This window comes from Gopherus evgoodei, chromosome 9, assembly GCF_007399415.2.
Source record: "Gopherus evgoodei ecotype Sinaloan lineage chromosome 9, rGopEvg1_v1.p, whole genome shotgun sequence".
Lineage (NCBI taxonomy): Eukaryota > Metazoa > Chordata > Testudines > Testudinidae > Gopherus > Gopherus evgoodei.
The window spans coordinates 50,114,474-50,134,217 of NC_044330.1; the positions used below are offsets into that span (position 1 = coordinate 50,114,474).

Here is a 19,744-nt window from a genome sequence, read left to right on the forward strand (position 1 = left end):
GGCAGTGTGGCACATACCAGCCACGTGTCGCCCACACTTATGTGGGTGAGGAGGAGATACTTTGTGCCAGCTAAGGGGGCAGATTTCTTATTCACCCACCCATTCCCCAGCTTGCTTGTTATCCAAGTGGCTGCAGAATGAGCAGGTCAGCAACGACAGAAGTGCACTCCTCCAGACAAAACAGCTAAGAGACTGGACCTGCTGGGCAGGAAAGTCTATTCTTCTGCGGGCCTACAGTTTCACATTGCAAATTTCCAGGCTCTGCTAGCCAAGTATGACTCTTAACAACTGCAATAGGATAGCAGAGTTCAAGGACAAGATCCCTCCAGAACACCAGGAGCAATTCCAGGCACTGATAGACGAAGGGAGATACCTGGAAGGTGAGCCTGCAGGCAGCAGTATTTTGATGTGTGTGGGATTGGGTGGGCAAAAAACCAGACTGTGGTTCTTTGTGGGAAAACACTATATCTCCTGTCAGTTTGTCATAAATAGAATTTCAGCAATATAAAGCAATTTTTTTTAAATAAAGGTTTTAATACTTAAATTTAAGCGAGGGATTGAAAGAGATTTGATGTCTGTTGTAACGAAGTATTTTTTTACATGTTTTAAGCAAGATTTGTTTTATTCTTTTAGTGGTAAATACTATGTCTGTTTGTTTATATATATAAATAAATAAAATTAACCAATGCTGTGGGGTTTTTTTTAGTAGCATGGGGGAAATCTCTCTTTTAGGATTTGCAAGCTCTTAAGGTTTCTGCTGGTGGAAACAGGATAAAAATGCCAGAAACAATACCAGAGTGGGTATTGTGGGGTAGGATGGGAGCGGGATTAAAAAAATAGTCCCATGCAGGGCTTTACTTCAGCTCCCTTGAGCAGAGTTGTTGCTCATATTCATTCTCCCTAGTGTGTCAGGATCGACATAGACAATTTTCAATGGAGAAAGGAAAGTTATTTCCAGTAACTGGACTTCTCTAAGTATATAGATTCTGCAGATCCACACTCACTTGCTCTCCTTCCCCAACAAGGAATTTGAATGTTACTCTGAAAACTTGGGAAGAAACTATGAGGGTTGGGGCCACAATTTCTTATATACTCTCAGTTCAAATGTTTGGATCAGTGAGAGGGTTGGATGTGACCTTGATGGGAACTGTTTTCGAGATGGTTTTGTATCCATGTGTCAAGGGTTGCTCAAGTTTCATGAGTGTGGATCTACAGAGGCAATGTGCCTGAGCTTCAGTTACAGGTGAGTAACCTTCCTTTATCTTCCACTCTTTACAGCTATGAAGCTTATGACTGCTCTTGTGAATGTTGCCTTAAACCTTAGTATTCACCAGGATAATACACAGAGGCAGTATGAAGCTGAGAGAAACAAAATGATTGGTAAGAGAGCTAATGAAAGATTGGAGCTGCTGCTTCAAAAAAGGAAAGAGGTAAGTCAAAGAACGAAAGCTATTTTCCTAGTTATATCATTCACTCTCCTGAAAACATGTAAAAGAATATCTAATGCACAAGTTATTTCCTGAAAAAAATGTAGCCTTTTATAGTATTTATAATTTTGAAAATATGAGTGTTTTTTCTGTTTGTAGTGCAAATTTTCAAATTAGTCTATATTCTACCACTTCTCAACAAAGGGGAGCAAATCAATCAGGTACACTGAACAGATTTTGAAATTTAAACTATTCATGCTTTCTTGTGCTGTACTTGGGGAGAGAGTTAGGTTTTGTGGTTCAAGCACAATATTGGGAAGCAAGAGATGAGTTCTGTCAAAGAAGTTCTCTGTGTGTTCAAGCATATTACTTAGGGCTACATTGTCAAGTGTTAGGTTCACACACACAACTAAGATTTAAAGCACTAGCTCTTCTGCACATCTAGAATGATGGCTATTTTCTAAGATTAATGTACGTGATGAGGCAGGCTGAAAATTAGTCCAGAATTGTGCATAGCATGCAGATTTTTGCTCAACATAGAACAATGAGATTTTGAAGCAAATTCTGTGCTCCATCCAACTGTATTGCCCACTTCTCCCTTTCCTGAGCACAACTGTAGCTCAGAGAGTGACATTACTTCTTTTTGCATGTACTTTGAAAGAACACCAAACTAAGGGGATATTAAAGTCGCTTGGTAAATGCCAGTCTGGTACTAGGTGAGAAAAAAACATTATGGGGATGATGTAATTATCCAAAAATCAAGTATTAGATCCCAGGAAATTCAGAGTTAAGTTTGCACTTAAAAGAAATCAAAATATGATAATGTCCGGAAGTGCACAGATGAGTCATCCAAACAACTTTAACTGTACCCTGTAATGACGCCATGCAAAAATTATATGATTATGATAAAGGCATTTTAGTGTTTATTGTCTTAGACTAGATAAAATTGATTAGAAAAACCCATTAGTTTTAAAATACCCCCCTTCGCCCCCGATATCTCTACAATGCAGAGTTAAATTGGATTAAGGTTGGTTGGGTGTCTTAACTGTGCATATATTTTGGATTTTTTTGAAGTGTAATTTACATTAATTTATACTACTTGGATTTGGGATAAATACAGCTTTCCTGTGATGTTTTTACCCTTTTTCATAGTTTTGAAGGTCAGAAGGGACCATTATGATCATCTAGTCTGAGCTCCTATATAACATAGGCTATAGAAATTCTCCAAAATAATTCCTACAACATATCTCAGAAAAACATCCAATCTTGATTTAAAAATTGTCTATGATGGAGAATCTACTACTAACGTTGTGAATTCAATTGTTAATTACTCTCACTATTAAAAATTTGCTCCTTATTTCCTGTCAAATTTTGTCTAACTTCAGTTTTTAGCCATTGGATGATGATATACTTTTCTCTGCTAGACTGAAGAGCCCATTATTAAATATCTGTTCGTTATGAAGATCCTTATAGGCTGTTATCAAGTCACCCCTTAAACTTCTCTTTGTTAAGTTAAATAGATTGAGCTCCTTGTGTCTATCGTTGTAAGGAACGTTTTCAAATCATTCTTGTGGCTCTTCTCTTGAATTGTGGACACCAGAACTGGACGCAGTATTCCAGCAATGGTCACACCAGTGCCAAAATTAGAAGGAAAATAAACTGTCTAGTACTACTTGAGATTCCCCTGTTTATCCATCCAAGGATTACATTTGTTTTTTTGGCCACAGCATCTCACTTGGAGCTCTTATTCAGCTGATTATCTATCACAATCCCTATATCTTTTTCAGAGTCTCTGCTTCCCATGGTACAGTCCCACATTGTGTAAGTATATGTAGTTGGGATTATTTTTTCCAGTATGCGTAACATTTATAAGTGCAAAGCAGAATTTCATATGCCATTTTGTTGCCCAGTCACCCTGTTTTGTGAGATCCCTCTATAACTCTTCATGGTCAGCTTTGGACTTAACTATCTTAAATAATTATGTATAATCTGCACTATTCTTTGCACTGTTCACTTCCTTTTTCCAGATCATTTATGAATATGTTGAACAACAAAGATCCCATTACAGATGGTTGGGAAGCCTGGCTATTTATGTTTCTCCATTGAGAAAACTGACCATTTATTTCTACCCTATTTTTCCTATCTTTTATCCCGTTACTGATCGATGAGAACTTCCCTCTTATACCATGACTACCTAGTTTTCTTAAAAGCCTATAGCTCTGTCAAAGGCTTTCTGAAAATCTGAATACACTGTATCCACTGTATCACCCTAATCCACATTTTTGTTGACACCTTCAATGAACTCTAATAGATTGGTGATGCATCTTTTCCCTATACAAAAGTGGTGTTGACTCTTCCCCACCAAATTGTGTTTGTGTGTCTGATAATTCTGTTTTTACTATAGTTTCTAACATTTTGCCTGGTACTGAAATTACTTATGTTCATCAGCCTGTAATTGCCAGTATCACCTTTGGAGCCCTTTAAAAAAAAAAAGTGTTACATTAGCTCCCTTCCAGGTATCTGGTACAGTGACTTGTTTCAGTGATAGGTTACATACTACAGTTAATAGTGCTGCAATTTTATATTTGAGTTCCTTCAGAACTCCTGGGAGAATACCGTCTGGTCCTGGTGACTTCTTACTGTTTAATTTATCAATTTGTTCTCCTCTTCTATTGACACATCAGTGTGGGACTGTACTTCAGATTTGTTGCCCAAAAAGAAGCAGTTTCAGCTTCTCTCTTCCTCCTTATCTTCTTGCCAGCTTGTCAGTTCTCACTGATGTCCTGGGCTATTCATTTAACCACTCTACCCTTTTCTGAATCCAGAGTGCTCTAATATTTAGTATCCTCCTTTTTGGTCCTAGGCGTTAGCCTTGGGAAGAGTAAGCTGTTCTTAATCTGACTGGAGCCAGGTAGGGTGTATTTTGCTATAAACAGATTTCAAGGACTCTTATCTGTGTCATAATTTTACCTTTCCTTCTTGGTTCCTTTAACACATGGCTCTCAACCTTTCCAGACTACTGTATGCCTTTCAGGAATCTAGTTTGTCTTGTGTACCCCCAAGTTTCACCTCACTTAAAAACTACTTGCTTACAAAATCAGACATAAAAATACAAAAGTATCGCACCACACTGTTACTGAAAAATTGCTTACTTTCTCATTTTTATCTTATTATAAAATAAATCAATTGGAATATAAATATTGTACTTACATTTCAGCGTATAGTATACAGAGCAGTATAAAGTCAGTATGAAATTTTAGTTTGTACTGACTTTGCTAGTTCTTTTTAATGCAGAATTTCATATGCCATTTTGTTGCCCAGTCACTCTGTTTAATGAGTTAATGTACTCCCTGGAAGACCTCTGCATACCCCTAGGGGTATGTGTACCTCTGGTTGAGTACCACTGCTTTAACAACCCCTTTTAATCTAGTTCCATATCAGACAATCCATGTTAAACTAATACATAGAGGGGCACACCATACTTCTAAGAAATAAGACAGATATTTCCCAGTTTATCACATTGTTATTTAGATCATTCTGGGCAAAGAAAAGACCGACACAAATGTTAAATTTATCAAAGAAACCATTTAAAAATGAAATGTAATTCATAAATTCATTAATGGATTTACTTGTAAATTCAGAGAAAATTCATTCTGGACCCAAATTTGGGGGAAACTCAACTTAGTCTTAACTGTGGAGCTGCAACTGCTGCCTCCATAATAGGTATACAAGAAATGGGTAACATTTTACCACTTCTGCAGGAATGATGACAGACCTGTCAAATACATGATGGCCACCTGAGATGCATGATCTTTGGCAGGCCTATAAGGTGCTAGTGTTTGTTGGTGAAGAGAATAGGGATCCATTTAGGGTTTGTATGGACCACAAACCCAACTATGTGTATTTCTAATAATTATTATTACCATAACTATTACCTGTGTCTTCTTAATAACTGGGATCCTCACCCACACAAGAGGATACTATGACATCATCTGGATTGAGGGTCCCAGCTGTAGGATCGTTTCCCTCTGCTCCAGCTTGATGTTCTTTTTCCTTGAGACTTTCATCCTCCTCAACAGCACAGAGGCAGTCAGACTGAGGATGAGATTGTTCTGCTGTGGCCCTGAAAGTCTCCTCTATATATACCTCTCCAGTTCAGCCACTCAGGTCTCAAGAATCTGTACTCGGTCTCTGAGGGGAATGAGCCAGGAACACAAAAGTGGCTGTTTAAATGCATTAGGAGCAAAAGAAAGACGAAGGAAAGTGTAGGTCCTCTACTTAGCAGGGAAGGAAAGCTAATAATTGATGTAATCAAGAAAGTCAAAGTGTTTAATGCTTATTTTGTTTTGGTCTTCACTAAAGAGGCTAATGCCAACTAGATACTCAACAGAACTAATATTAACAAGGAGGAAAATAGAGAAAGAACAGACTAAAGAATATTTAAATAATTTAGATGTATTCAAGTTGGTAGGGCCTGATGACATTCATCCTACAGTACTTGAGAAACTAGCTAAAGCAATCTTGGAAACATTAGTAATTGTCTTTGAGAACTCCTGGAGGATGGGTGAGGTCTCAGAAGAATGGAGAAGGAAAACGTAGTACCTTTCTTTAAAATGGAGAACAAAGAGGACCTGAGGAGTTAGAGATCAGTCAGCCTAACTTTGATATCTGGAAACATATTGGAACAAACTATTAATCAATTTGTAAGCAGCTAGAGAATAATAGGGTTATAAAGAATAGCCAGCATGGATTTGTCAAGAACAAATCATGTGTAGGTAACCTAATTTGACAGGGTAATGCTTTGGACACAATCTCACATGACAGCCTCAAGCAAACTAGGCAAATTCAGTCTAGATGAAATTGCTATTAGGAGGGTGCAAAATTGGTTGAAATATTGTACTCAAAGAGTAGGTATCAATGGTTCACTGTTAGACTGGATAGGCATATCTAGTGGAGTCCTGGAGGGGTCAGTCCTGGGTCCAGTACTACTGAATATTCTCATTAATGACTTGGATAATGAAGTGGAGAGAGTGCCTATAAAATTTGCAGATGGCACCAATCTGGAAGGGATTGCAAGCACTTTGGAGGACAGGATTAGTATTCAAAATAACCTTGACAAATTGGAGAATTGGTCTGAATTCAGCAAGATGAAATTCAGTTGAGACAAAAGCCAAGTGCTACATTTAGGAAGAAAAAAATTAAATGCACAAGTACAAAATGGGGTTAGATAGTAGTACTGCTGAAAAGGATCTGGAATTCCATTGGATCATCAATTGAACATGAGTGAACATTGTGATGTAACTGCAGAAAAGATTAATATCATTCGGGAGCATATTAACAGGAGTGTTGTGTGTAAGATACGGAAGTAATTGTCCTGCTCTACTTAGTACTGGTGAGTCCTCAGCTAGAGTACTGTGCCCAGTTCTGGGTGCCACACTTAAAGATAGATGTGGAGGAATTGGAGAAAATCCAGAAGATAGCAACAAAAATAAAACATTTAGAAAACCTGACCTATGAGGAAAGATTAAAAAAACTGGTTATGTTTAATCTTAAGAAAAGAAGACCGAGGGGAACCTAATAGTCTTCAGATGTTTTAAGTGCTGTTAGAAAGAGAACAGTGATCAGTTATTTTCCATGTCACTGAAAATAGGGCAAAAAGTAATGTGCTTGCTCTGCAGCAAGGTTGATTTATATCAGATATTAAGAAAATCTTTCTAGCTCAAATAGTAGTGAAGCACTGGTATAGGCTTCCAAGGCAGGACATTTGAAAAAACAGGTTGGACAAATACCTGTCAGGGATGGTCTAGGTCAGGGGTTCCCAAACTTCATTGCACTGTGACCCCCTTCCAATAACAAATTTACTACATGACCCCAGGGGGAGGGTCGGAGCCTGAGCCCTCCTGCCCTGGGTCGGGGAGAGGGGGCCGCAGCCCAAGTCCTGCTGCCCAGGGTGGGGGTGGAGCTTGGGCTTCTGCTTCAGCCCTTGGTTCCAGCAAGTCTAATACTGGCTGTGGCAACCCCATTAAAATGGGGTCTCAGTCGCCTTTGGGGTCCCGACCCACAGTTTGAGAACTGCTGTTCTAGGTTTATTGTTGCTGCCACAGGACAGGGGTTTGGACTTAATTCCAGCTCTACGTTTCTGTGAATCTACGAATGGGCACATCACACTTTTTAAAGCTTTCTGGGCTGTCTCCTGAGTGAAGAAGACAACCCTGCACTGGTTTGCACTTAATTCATATTTGTAAGGTTCTCTTTACAATCAAAAGGACTGGAAACTTAAGTCAAAATTTTCAAGCCTAGGTGCCTAAAATTAAGCACTTCGGTCTAAATTTAGGAACCTAAATAAGTGTCCTGATATCAAAAGACACCCAGCATCTTTAGCCCAAATTGATTTCAGGGGTGCTCAGTGTCTCTGAAAATTGGGCCACTTTAATTTGGGTCTAGCTTTAGGCAACCAGGTTTTTAAATGTGGGTTCTAATTCTTACATGTGAATATGTAGATTCTGGATCACATTTCTACAGCGTCAGGTAGGTTCTGCATCAAATTCCATGGACTTGAAAACTCAGAGTATACAAAGCTCTGAAAACATCTCTGCCGAATAGCCCCCTTCTATCTTGATGTTTCTGCACCAATGAGATGGTCAGTGAGCTCCTGCTAATCCTTATTGCTGTGTTCTGCTCCTGCCAGGCTTGTTAGCTTCTCTCTCTTGCCCCTCAACTTGCGCTCTTGTGATCCATTAGGCAAAATTTTCAGAGCAGATGTTTAGTGAACAGGCACAAAGTGGCTAAAGGAACAGCCAATGGTCATTTGAATGTCTGTTCACAAAGCACATTGTGCTTTAAAGATTCCTGAGAGGAGCCAGAGGCAATAGGGCACACCAGCATGCCCAAATGAATGACAGATATTCAAAACATGGGTGCCAGTTTGGCAGGTTGCTTAGGGATCACAGAATATCAGAGTTGGAAGGGACTTCAGGAGGTCATCTAGTCCAACCCCCTGCTCAGAGCAGGACCAATCCCCAACTAAATATCCCAGCTAGGGCTTTGTCAAGCCTGATCTTAAAAACCTCTAGGAAAGGAGATTCCATCACCTCACTAGGTAACGCATTCCAGGGCTTCACCATCCTGCTGGTAAAAAGTTTTTCCTAATATCCAACCTAAACCTCCTCCACTGCAACTTGAGACCGTTATGTTACTATGCCCACACCTGCCAGAGTAGCATGTTCTGATAGATCATTAAGATGCAGATTCACCCTGCACATAGAAAATCAGCCACTACAGAGTTGGACATGCTACCAACAAGCCTGATAGTATTGCCTTATCTGTTGTGGTGATGATCCCAAAAGATAGCAAAAAGAAGGTTAAGTTCCTCACTGAGGAACTATTAGTGCAGAAACCAAGGCTTGTAGAGATTTGCTCTGTAAGATTAACACTGATCAGAAAAAAATAACTGACATTGTCCGTGCCGTGGATGGGCCCCGGAGGATTATGAGATCAAAGATGACAGAGAGACCTGTATGTACATTCCAAGGACAAATTGACCATAAAGAGTTGTGAAGGGGCATCTAGCTAAATTGAGGGAGAACAGCAGATAACTCAGTTGGTGGCCTAGACCATCATCATAAACCAATGAGCAGCTAGTGACAGCATTAGCAGAAATAAACAGATATTTTTTAATGCATCACTGACTGGCTTTGTGACCAAAACAAAAAGATTAGAGTTTTCTTTGATGTCCTGTCGATGTCCCAATGTCTGTGATTGCCAGTTCATTTCTGATTGTGCAAGTAATCTTTATTGCTTGTTTGGTTTTCGTGTGTTGGCAGCTTCTGCCAGCCCACAACTTGCCATCTTACTAGACTCTTTAGCTAGCTGAGGCGTCAGATGGATGGAGATTCTTATTTGGTCAATGCTCATTCTGGGGGAAAAACCCAGAGGGTGGAGACTGATCTGGTAATTTATAAGTAGATTCTGTATTTCCTCCTGGATGTGAAAGAGGAACACCCAGAACTGGGCCAAGAGAGATGACAGGCACAAGGAAGATGCTTTCTTTTACTCATGCCAGTGTCATGGCTGATGGTGCAGAAGCACTAACAGTGGAAGATAATTTACAAATCTCAAGACAATCATTTTAATCAACAATTGGCTCAGAACATAGTCTCTCAGCAGCGCTTCACCATGTTGAGATGGCAGAGACGTCCCACCTTAGTGACTCAGCACCAGCAGAGCTAGTTGTGGAAGCGGCCAGTACCCTGCTGTGCTTCCAGTTACTGCTGCTCAACACCGTGGCCAGCGATTCTGGGTCCATTCTCAGCTAATCTCAGAGCCACTGTGGAAAACACTGAGGGAAAACAAAGGGAATGAACCCTCTACTCTGTCCCGTGACCTACCCCATTGAATCTTGTACATTGCAGCTCATTTTCTCATTTGAACTGAATATCTGTGTATTGCTTAGTCCTCTTTTTGTGTACTCATAAGAGCGGCCATCCTGGGTCAGACCAAAAGTCCATCTAGCTCATAAGAACGGCCATACCGGGTCAGACCAAAGATCCATCTAGCCTAGTATCTGTCTACCGACAGTGGCCAATGCCAGATGCCCCAGAGGGAGTGAATCTAACAGGCAATAATCAAGTGATCTCTCTCCTGCCATCCATCTCCATCCTCTGATGAACAGAGACTAGGGACACCATTCTTTACCCTTCTTGGCTAATAGCCATTTATGGACTTAGCCACCATGAATTTATCCAGTCCCCTTTTAAACATTGTTATAGTCCCAGCCTTCACAACCTCCTCAGGTAAGGAGTTCCACAAGTTGACTGTGCGCTGCGTGAAGAAGAACTTCCTTTTATTTGTTTTAAACCTGCTACCTATTAATTTCATTGGTGACCCCTAGTTCTTGTATTATGGGAATAAGTAAAAAACTTTTCCTTATCCACTTTCTCAACATCACTCATGATTTTATATACCTCTATCATATCCCCCCTTAGTCTCCTCTTTTCCAAGCTGAAGAGGACTAGCCTCTTTAATCTTTCCTCATATGGGACCCTCTCCAAACGGTAATCATTCTAGTTGCCTTTTTCTGAACCTTTTCTAGTGCTAGAATATCTTTTTTGAGGTGAGGAGACCACATCTGTACACAGTATTCGAGATGTGGGCATACCATGGATTTATATAAGGGCAATAATATATTCTCAGTCTTATTCTCTATCCCCTTTTTAATGATTCCTAACATCTTGTTTGCTTTTTTGACTGCCTCTGCACACTGCGTGGACATCTTCAGAGAACTATCCATGATGACGTCAAGATCTTTTTCCTGACTCGTTGTAGCTAAATTAGCCCCCATCATATTGTACGTATAGTTGGGGTTATTTTTTCCAATGTGCGTCACTTTACATTTATCCACATTAGATTTCATTTGCCATTTTGTTGCCCAGTCAAGTAGTTTTGTGAGATCTTTTTGAAGTTCTTCACAATCTGCTTTGGTCTTAACTATCTTGAGTAGTTTGTATCATCTGCAAACTTTGCCACCTCACTGTTTACCCCTTTCTCCAGATCATTTATGAATAAATTGAATAGAATTGGTCCTAGGATTGACCCTTGGGGAACACCACTAGTTACCCCTCTCCATTCTGAGAATTTACCATTAATTCCTACCCTTTGTTCCCTGTTTTTAGCCAGTTCCCAATCCATGAAAGGACCTTCCCTTTTATCCCATGACAGCTTAATTTACGTAAGAGCCTTTGGTGAGGGACTTGGTCAAAGGCTTTCTGGAAATCTAAGTACACTATGTCCACTGGATCCCCCTTGTCCACATGTTTGCTGACCTCTTCAAAGAACTCTTATAGATTAGTAAGACACAATTTCCCTTTACAGAAACCATGTTGATTATTGCTCAACAGTTTGTTTTTCTATGTGTCTGACAATTTTATTCTTAACTATTGTTTCGACTAATTTGCCCGGTACTGATGTTAGACTTACCGGTCTGTAATTGCCGGGATCACCTCTAGAGCCCTTTTTAAATATTGGCGTTACATGAACTAACTTCCAGTCATTGGGTACCGAAGCCGATTTAAAGGACAGGTTACAAATCTTAATTAATAGTTCCGCAACTTCATACTGAGTTCTTTCAGAACTCTTGGGTGAATGCCATCGGGTCCCGGTGACTTGTTAATGTTGAGTTTATCAATTAATTCCAAAACCTCCTCTAGTGACACTTCAATCTGTGACAGTTCCTCAGATTTGTCATCTACAAAAGTCAGTTCAGGTTTGGGAATCTCCCTAACATCCTCAGCTGTGAAGACTGAAGCAAAGAATCCATTTAGTTTCTCCGCAATGACTTTATTGTCTTTAAGCGCACCTTTTGTATTTTGATCGTCAAGGACCCCCACTGGTTGTTTAGCAGCCTTACTGCTTCTGATGTACTTAAAAACATTTTGTTATTACTTTTGGAGTTTTTGGCTAGCTGTTCTTCAAACTCCTCTTTGGCTTTTCTTATTACACTCTTGCACTTAAGCTGGCAGTGTTTGTGCTCATTTCTATTTGCCTCACTAGGATTTGACTTCCACTTTTTAAAGGAAGTCTTTTTATCTCTCACTGCTTCTTTTACATGATTTTTAAGCCACGGTGGCTCTTTTTTAGTTCTTCTACTGTGTTTCTTAATTTGGGGTATACATTGAAGTTGGGCCTCTATTATGGTGTCTTTAAAAAGGGCCCATGCAACTTGCGGGGATTTCACTTCAATCACTGTACCTTTTAACTTTTGTTTAACTAACCCCCTCATTTTTGTATAGTTCCCACTTTTGAAATTAAATGCCACAGTGTTGGGCTGTTGAGGTGTTCTTCCCACCACAGGGATGTTGAATGTTATTGTATTATGGTCACTATTTCCAAGCAGTCCTGCTATAGTTACCTCTTGGACCAGCTCCTGCGCTCCACTCAGGATTAAATCTAGAGTTGCCTCTCCCCTTGTGGGTTCCCGTATCAGCTGCTCCATAAAGCAGTCATTTAAAGTATCGAGAAATTTCATCTCTGCATTTCGTCCTGAAGTGAAATGTTCCCAGTCAATATGGGGATAATTGAAATCCCCCACTATTATTGGGTTCTTAATTTTGATAGCCTGTCTAATTTCCCTTAGCATTTCATCATCACTATTACTGTCCTGGTCAGGTGGTCGATAATAGATCCCTAATGTTATATTTTTATTAGAGCATGAAATTTCTATCCATAGCGATTCTGTAGCTCAGTATCCTGTCTTCCGACAGTGGCCAATGTGAGGTGTCCCAGAGGAAATGAACAGAACAGGTAATCATCAAGTGATCCATCCCTTGTCGCCCATTCCCAGTTTCTGGCAAATAGAGGCTAGGGACACCATCCCTGCCCATCCTGGCTAATAGCCATTGATGGACCTATCCTCCATGAATTTATCTAGTTCTTTTTTGAATCCTGTTATAGTCTTGGCCTTCAAAACATCCCCTGGAAAAGAGTTCCACAGGTTGACAGCTAATTTAGACCTCATCATTTTATATGTTTAGTTGGGATTATGTTTTCCAGTATGCATTACTTTGCATTTATCAACACTGAATTTCATCTGCCATTTTGTTGCTCAGTCACCCAGTTATTTAAGATTCCTTTGTAATTCTTCACAGTCTGCTTTGGACTTAAGTATCACAAGTAGTTCTGTATCATCTGCAAATTTTGCCACTTCACTGCTTACCCCTTTTTCCAGATAATTTATGAATACGTTGAAATGTACTGGTCCCAGTACAGACCGCTGGGGGCACCGCTATTTACCTCTCTCCATTCTGAAAACTGACCATTTATTCCTACCCTATGTTACTACCTCTCCCATATTATTTATAAACTTAAATTTTGCATCCTTGACTTTGCTTTCATACTGTCATGGGGTCCCTTTACCGTTGATCGTGCATCTTCCTGGCCGTCCTGGGGATTAGCTCTGCCAGGTGTCGCCTTCCTCTGGCAGTGTCCATACTCGTCATCCTTTCTCACTCCCAAGCCCATCTCCCTCTGAGAACCACAGCCTCCTCTTCGTGACTCAGCATTCCGTCCAGGTAGTATGTAGTTCCCCCTTGTATGCCCCACAAAGTATTTCTGAAACAAAATTTCCCTGCCAGTCCACTGTCCTTTGCCTGGTCTGTGCCATGTGTTCAGGGGCTGGTAAAGGAACCAGGGCTCGCCTTCTACTCTGGCTTCCAGCTCAGGGGCCCTCCAATCAGTAGCTAAGACCTGCATTGTCCTACCTTGCTGCTTTCTGACTAGGCCTTTTCTACCTTCCTGGTTCCCCCATGTTTTGCCCGCCTCCCAATTCCCTTCTCCCTTGGAGTTACTGCAGCCTATTTCCCTGTAGCCCCCTTCTGCTTTCAGGGCTTTATACAGGTCCCTCCTGTTCCTGTCGAGCTGAGCCTTCCTATCTAATCAATTCCCTGTGCCCTGGCTCCTCCTTCAGGTGCAGCCTGGGCAGTTAGGTAGGCACAATAACCCCTTCCAATCTTGTGTGGGGTGGACACCCCATCACAGATACTTACCTCATTTCTGCATAAATTAACAGTTCATTTCAGAATTCCTCCTTGGGTTCTAGTTCTTCCTTAGAATGAACAAGGCCCTGCCTCATCTAGGATGACTTCCGCCATAAGTGTCTGTTCATGTGGCTGCCTGTCTGGGGCTTGTGTGTCAGCTGCTGCTGCTTTCATATAGGATATGAGGTCAGCAAAGGCAGCACTGGTTAAAAACTAGCTCAGCCTATGCCCTTGCAGCTTCATGTGCTTAATCCTCTAATTTGTCTCTCTAAATTGGCTTGAGTCCGAAAATACTGGGTTGCCTGTTCTTGAAGCCATGCCCACAATCCTGTCCTTTTGGGTATACTCATCCTTTTGCATTGTACAGGGACTATATGTGCCCAACTGTCCCTTTTGCACTTATCCCTTGCTTGGACTGTGGAATAAACGTGTCTGTGGGGATTTATGTGTGCAATTTTTTGAAAATTTAGCCCTTCGTAGAATCCTAGAATATCAAGGGTGGAAGGGACCTCAGGAGGTCATCTAGTCCAACCCCCTGCTCAAAGCAGGACCAATCCCCAACTAAATCAACTCCTTAACTCCTGGGCACCTCAGTTTTTTCCATATGTTAAGTGGTGTATAATGCTTCCTCTCCTCTCAGAAGTAGGGCTGCCAACCCTCTGGGATTGTCCTGGAGCCTCAAGAAATTAGAGATTAATCTTTAATTAAAGATTGTCATGTGATGAAACCTCCAGGAATACCTCCAACCAAAATTGGCAACACTAAAGTGTGAGGTGTAACTATTTGTTCATTTGAACTCTTCCCCAGGATGAGTTTTCACAACGGGAACTCAGAAAAGAAATTATTTTACTTGTAAAATTAGCATATTTGATACAGAAATCAATCAGGGAGAATCAATGTGAATCCTCATTTTGCCATTTTTTTAGAGGGTCTGTTTTTACAGTAGATCTTCCCTTCAGGGCATGAGACTTGATATCAGGGAACTAGCCCCAACTTAAGCACCTAGGTACCGATTCTAGAAAGTTTCCCTATGCAGTGAAGCAGTTAAGCATATGCTTAACATTAAGCATGTGCATTGAAGTCAATGGAAGTTAAGCACATACTTAAAGCCAAGCAGATGCTTTAATGCTTTCCTGAACTGGGGCCAGAAGTTGGAAAATTTTACTCTTCTAAATTCATAATTAGGCCTCGTAAGTGGCCTGATTTCCAGAGATGCCGAGCACCTGCAGATCCACTTACTTGAATGAAGATTGAAGGTGGTCAGCAGAATTGGGCACTTAATCTCTCCTTCCCTCAATTTCCTTTGCAAAGAAGGGGATCATACTTAGTCAAAGGGCTGCTTCTCAGTCTAAATTCATTAATGTTTGTAGGATGTATTAACTTCCTTTCATGAAAGCACTATGTATGTATAAAATGTTTTTATTTATGCCTATTGGGAGGAAGAAAAATGCTAATTATAATACCTTTGAATGAAGCATACTTCTTAAAGCTAATAGTATAATGTTTCAGGATGCTAGTACTATAAATTATCAGGATGTCCGTCTGAAATATTAGTGATCTTCTATTTCTTTTTTGCAGCTGCAAGAAAACCAAGATGAAATCGAAAATATGATGAACTCTATTTTTAAGGGTATATTTGTTCACAGATACCGGTAAGAAAATGAGCACTGTAGAAGGCATCATTTGCCAGATTTAATTAAAAATATGTTGATTTTTGTGGTATAACATTCTAGGTCCCTCCAAAACAAAACTAAAACCATTATAATCTTTGAGGTTAAGGAAGAGAATTTAGGTGTCTCCCTTTTTACCCAAATAAATAATATATCCAGACAACATTAATTTGGTCCTAAGTAACACCATAGGGGAGAAAAAAAAATGAATTCAGTGTTAAAATGCAGTTTCAGCTAAGGTGAGACCACAAATACTGAAATGCCTTAATAATAACCACCATATGGTTATTTTGTGTTGTACAGAGCAAAAAAGTTAATTGGGTGCCTTCACTGTACCTTTACATGCCTTAACATTTTGGATGTCTTTTAAGATTAATCTTAACTCTGAATTTCCTGGATTTGTAATTCTTGTTTTAGCTACTATTACAACCATTATTATAGTAGTTTTTGTCATTAAATTACTGATGTGTACTCTCCATCTTAATTCCAATTTAACAGTGTTTTCACTTGGGAGTTTTGGGGGCTTTAAATTATTTTTAGAGCCAGATAAACCAGAAAGTTCTGGCAGTTTTGTGCTACTTTGGAGCAGTGCAAATCAATCACGTTACAATGGCCAGTAAGAAATGGATTTATGGCTGCTTCAGAGATAGTGCAAAGCAGCTGGAGCATACTGGTGAATTTGTTCCTTATTTTACAACTGATTGCTTGGTTTATTTATGTAAGACAAGATAATATTTTAACATTGTAATTAATTGTTAAAAAAACATATAAACTTGCCAAGTAAGCTTCCAGGATATGAAACTGTGGAATTTAACTGTTTTAGTCATAAAGAAACATATGTTGTTCAACTTTAACATTTTGGTTGTCTATGAAAGCCTTGAGACAGATTGGGCAAAAAGGGAACAGTGGGTGGATGAGAGTGGGGCTGTCTGGGGGTGTGTGAACAGAAATATGTAGGAATGATAGGAAGTTGATTGGAGATGACAAGGGGAAGGGGAATCTGAGGTTTCTGCATGGGTAAGGTGGACAGAGGAATTTAGTGATGATGTTGAAATAGATGGAGACGACCAGACATGTGCATGGGTCTTTTGGAGGATGGGTTATGTGCAGAGGGGCCTGGGTTAGGGAGAGCAATGCTGTGAACTGGGCAGGTGTCTGAGGTGGGCCCTCAGGCTTTCGATGCCAAGGCATGATGCTTGAAAGACTGCTCATGGCAATGTTGCGTCAGCTTGACTGAGGGATTTCTGCTGGGGAAGCTAAGGCAGGAACTTAGAGGAAGCCCTTAAAAGACAGAGACACTGGGACTCAGGGTCTGGGATCCTCCAACCTCTTTGAATAGCACTGATTTCCCTAATATAGCCCTCTTCTCTGCAAACAACCCTTTTGCCCCTAGGCTTTAGGCACAACCTTGCTTCCTTTTGCCCCGCACATCCACATTCTGTCCCTGTCTCCCACATAGCCTCATTTACTATCTGCTTGGTTCTTCAACACTAGAAAGCAGCACTATGAAAAACAGGAGAGTGGCCAAGTACTTGGAGGGCAGGGATATGTGAATGAAGATGTGAAGGGGCACTAGGGAAAGGTCAGCAGGTCTCTGAGATGTTGGTAAGTCGAGAAGAGGGTCTCCAGGGTCGTGGGCTAAGTAGGGATATAAGCATGATATTACATTCAAATGATTTGAGGGTTTTTTTTGCATTTGTGTTGTGATGGAAATAGGGTGGCTACCCTGCTTCTGTGCTTACCTGTCAGGATCCGGGATTGTGATTTGTCAAGTAGTCTACAGTGAAAGAGATGAGCTGGCACTGGGTCTGTGGCGTCATATAGCCAGGTTTGATGGTGCAGACTAGAACATAGATCTCTTATTGCTAACCACTTTATGAATGACAGAATTCCTTTGCCCACTGACATTGAACTGCATAAGCTGGAGCTCCTGGGGCTCGATTGTGTTCTGACCTCATTGTAAAGACATTAGAGTTATACCACTGAAGTGGGCATAACTCTAACTCTAAAACTGGTCTGAGAGCAGAATCAGACTGTGTTGGTATGTGCCTTTGCGTTAGCTCTAAATGAGAACTCCAGATCCATCTATGAGTAGAAAGGCAAGCTGATGTGTAATGGATTTGTTAAGTGTTGGTCTACCACTGAACCAGATGCCTTGGATGAGAGAGGTTTGCTTGACACTCCCCAGCAATATGTTGGTGTTATGATGTGAGAGGAGTCAGAGCTTGCAAATTGTCTCCTTTTAGTGCAGAAAGGGGTCATAGAGGTACTTTAGGTTTTGAATTACATAACTAACATGAAGATGGGGGCTCTTGGTCTTGTCACCAAACAGAGGGAAGAAAAAGCTCTTCTTTCTACTAGTAGCAGTTTTGAGGGATTTTGCAGCCCTCACCTCCACCCATGCATTGTGGTGGCATAGCCTATAAAAAAAACAAAAAAAAATTCCATACTTCATAGCAGTGTTTCCCAAACTTGGGATGCCGCTTGTGTAGGGAAAGCCCCTTGTGGGCCAGGCCGATTTGTTTACCTGCCCCGTCTGCAGGTTCGCCCGATCACAGCTCCCACTGGCTGCGGTTCGCTGCTCCAGGCCAATGGGGGCTGCGGGACGTGATGGCCAATATGTCCCTTGGGCCACGCCGCTTATATAAAAAATAAATATTAAGTGAGCCCTGTACACTTTGTATTCTGTGTTGTAACCGAAATCAATATATTTGAAAATGTAGAAAACATCAAAAAATATTTAAATAAATGGTATTCTTGTTACTGCTTAACAGTGCGATTAATTGCAATTAATTTTTTTAATTGCTTGACAGCCCTAAAAGAAACCTTTGTCCCTCTTCTTTGAGGGGTTTAGATTGCACTCCACAAGGACCAAGCTGGCTTCTGTGAGCTGCCTTAAACATACCCCAATGTTAGAGATCTGTGGAGCAGCCACTTTGTTTTTATACATTTACGAAACACTATTCCCTATATCTGGCATCCACATTGGATGCTCAGTTTGGTACTGCAATATTATAATTGTTATTTAATTAGGACTCCATGCCCCACAATATGCAGGCAAGAGTGCTGCTTATGAAATTATGCCACGAGTGGGAATGTGCAGAAGCTACTTCAAGAAGAAGTGAAGGTTACTCACCTGTAACCAGAATTTTTCAAGATGGATTATGCACATTGATGGTCTCTTCCCTCATTTCCTTCTCTCTGAGTCCTACTTCAGCTTTGGACCTGAGGAAGTGGTGGAAGGAACTGAGGCGGGTGGAGTGCCATGCTCACTTATATAGCCTCACCCTCAGGAGGTGAGCAGGAGCAGAAAGAGGGACGTGTGAGAGTGCTTCAACGCACACTCCTTCAAATAGGTTCCACAGTCAGAGCTGCACCATCTGTGCATCCCATGAGTGGGAATGTGCAGAATCCATCTCGAAGAACTGCAGTGGCAGGTGAGTAACCTTCATTTCTGTCTTTTAGAGCTTCTTTGTGTATATTTATTCTTGTGCTGATTTAGGGAGCTCATTCATACATCCTAATATTTTTCTGTCAAGATGCATGTTAGCATATTGAGTAGCATCATCATGCTCTCCTCTGAAAGCCACCTGTGCTTGACTCTGTTCTTTCTGTAAGAACAGATTATGAGAAGAGCAGCAACTGCAATCTTTGTCTTCGATAAGTGAATGTGAACAAATGTATTTGATTATCCATTTTGGGCTCAATATTTCAAGTTGTTGAGTGCTCCAGCCCTCATCAAGCAAAGCACATAAGCATAAGTTAAGGATTAATCATATAGTTAAGTTCTTTTCTGTATAAGGGCCGCAGTACCTAATACCTTGCATGAATACAGCAAAAACGAATACACACACACATAATTCTTGAATGCCAAGTCTATTTTACCTGAATTGTCTGTGGCATCCTCCATTGTAGGATGATTTCCTGTATATTGTACTGTTGCTGCAGGATCAATATCCTCAAATGTAGTTTTTCATAGGCAGCTCTGACTGAGAACTGGGAAAGCTCCAAACAAGCCCTCTTGCCCAGCTGCAAGGAACACCTCTTGCATATTCTTAATTTCAGTTAAGACTTTTCATTGTTTTATAACAACACCCTGAAGTGGAACATCTGTGAT

At 40.7% G+C, this 19,744-nt stretch overlaps 1 protein-coding gene across 4 annotated transcripts in view; it reads left to right on the top strand.

The window, feature by feature from the left end:
- Positions 1–19,744, top strand: part of STAG1 (stromal antigen 1) — a 348,090-nt gene that overhangs the window by 166,883 nt on the left and 161,463 nt on the right. For all 4 annotated transcript variants that reach the window (XM_030574674.1, XM_030574672.1, XM_030574676.1 and 1 more), the window contains 2 exons: positions 1,279–1,430; positions 15,536–15,609. In XM_030574674.1, the coding sequence (XP_030430534.1) occupies positions 1,279–1,430; positions 15,536–15,609 (226 nt within the window). The remainder of the gene's footprint in view (positions 1–1,278; positions 1,431–15,535; positions 15,610–19,744) is intronic.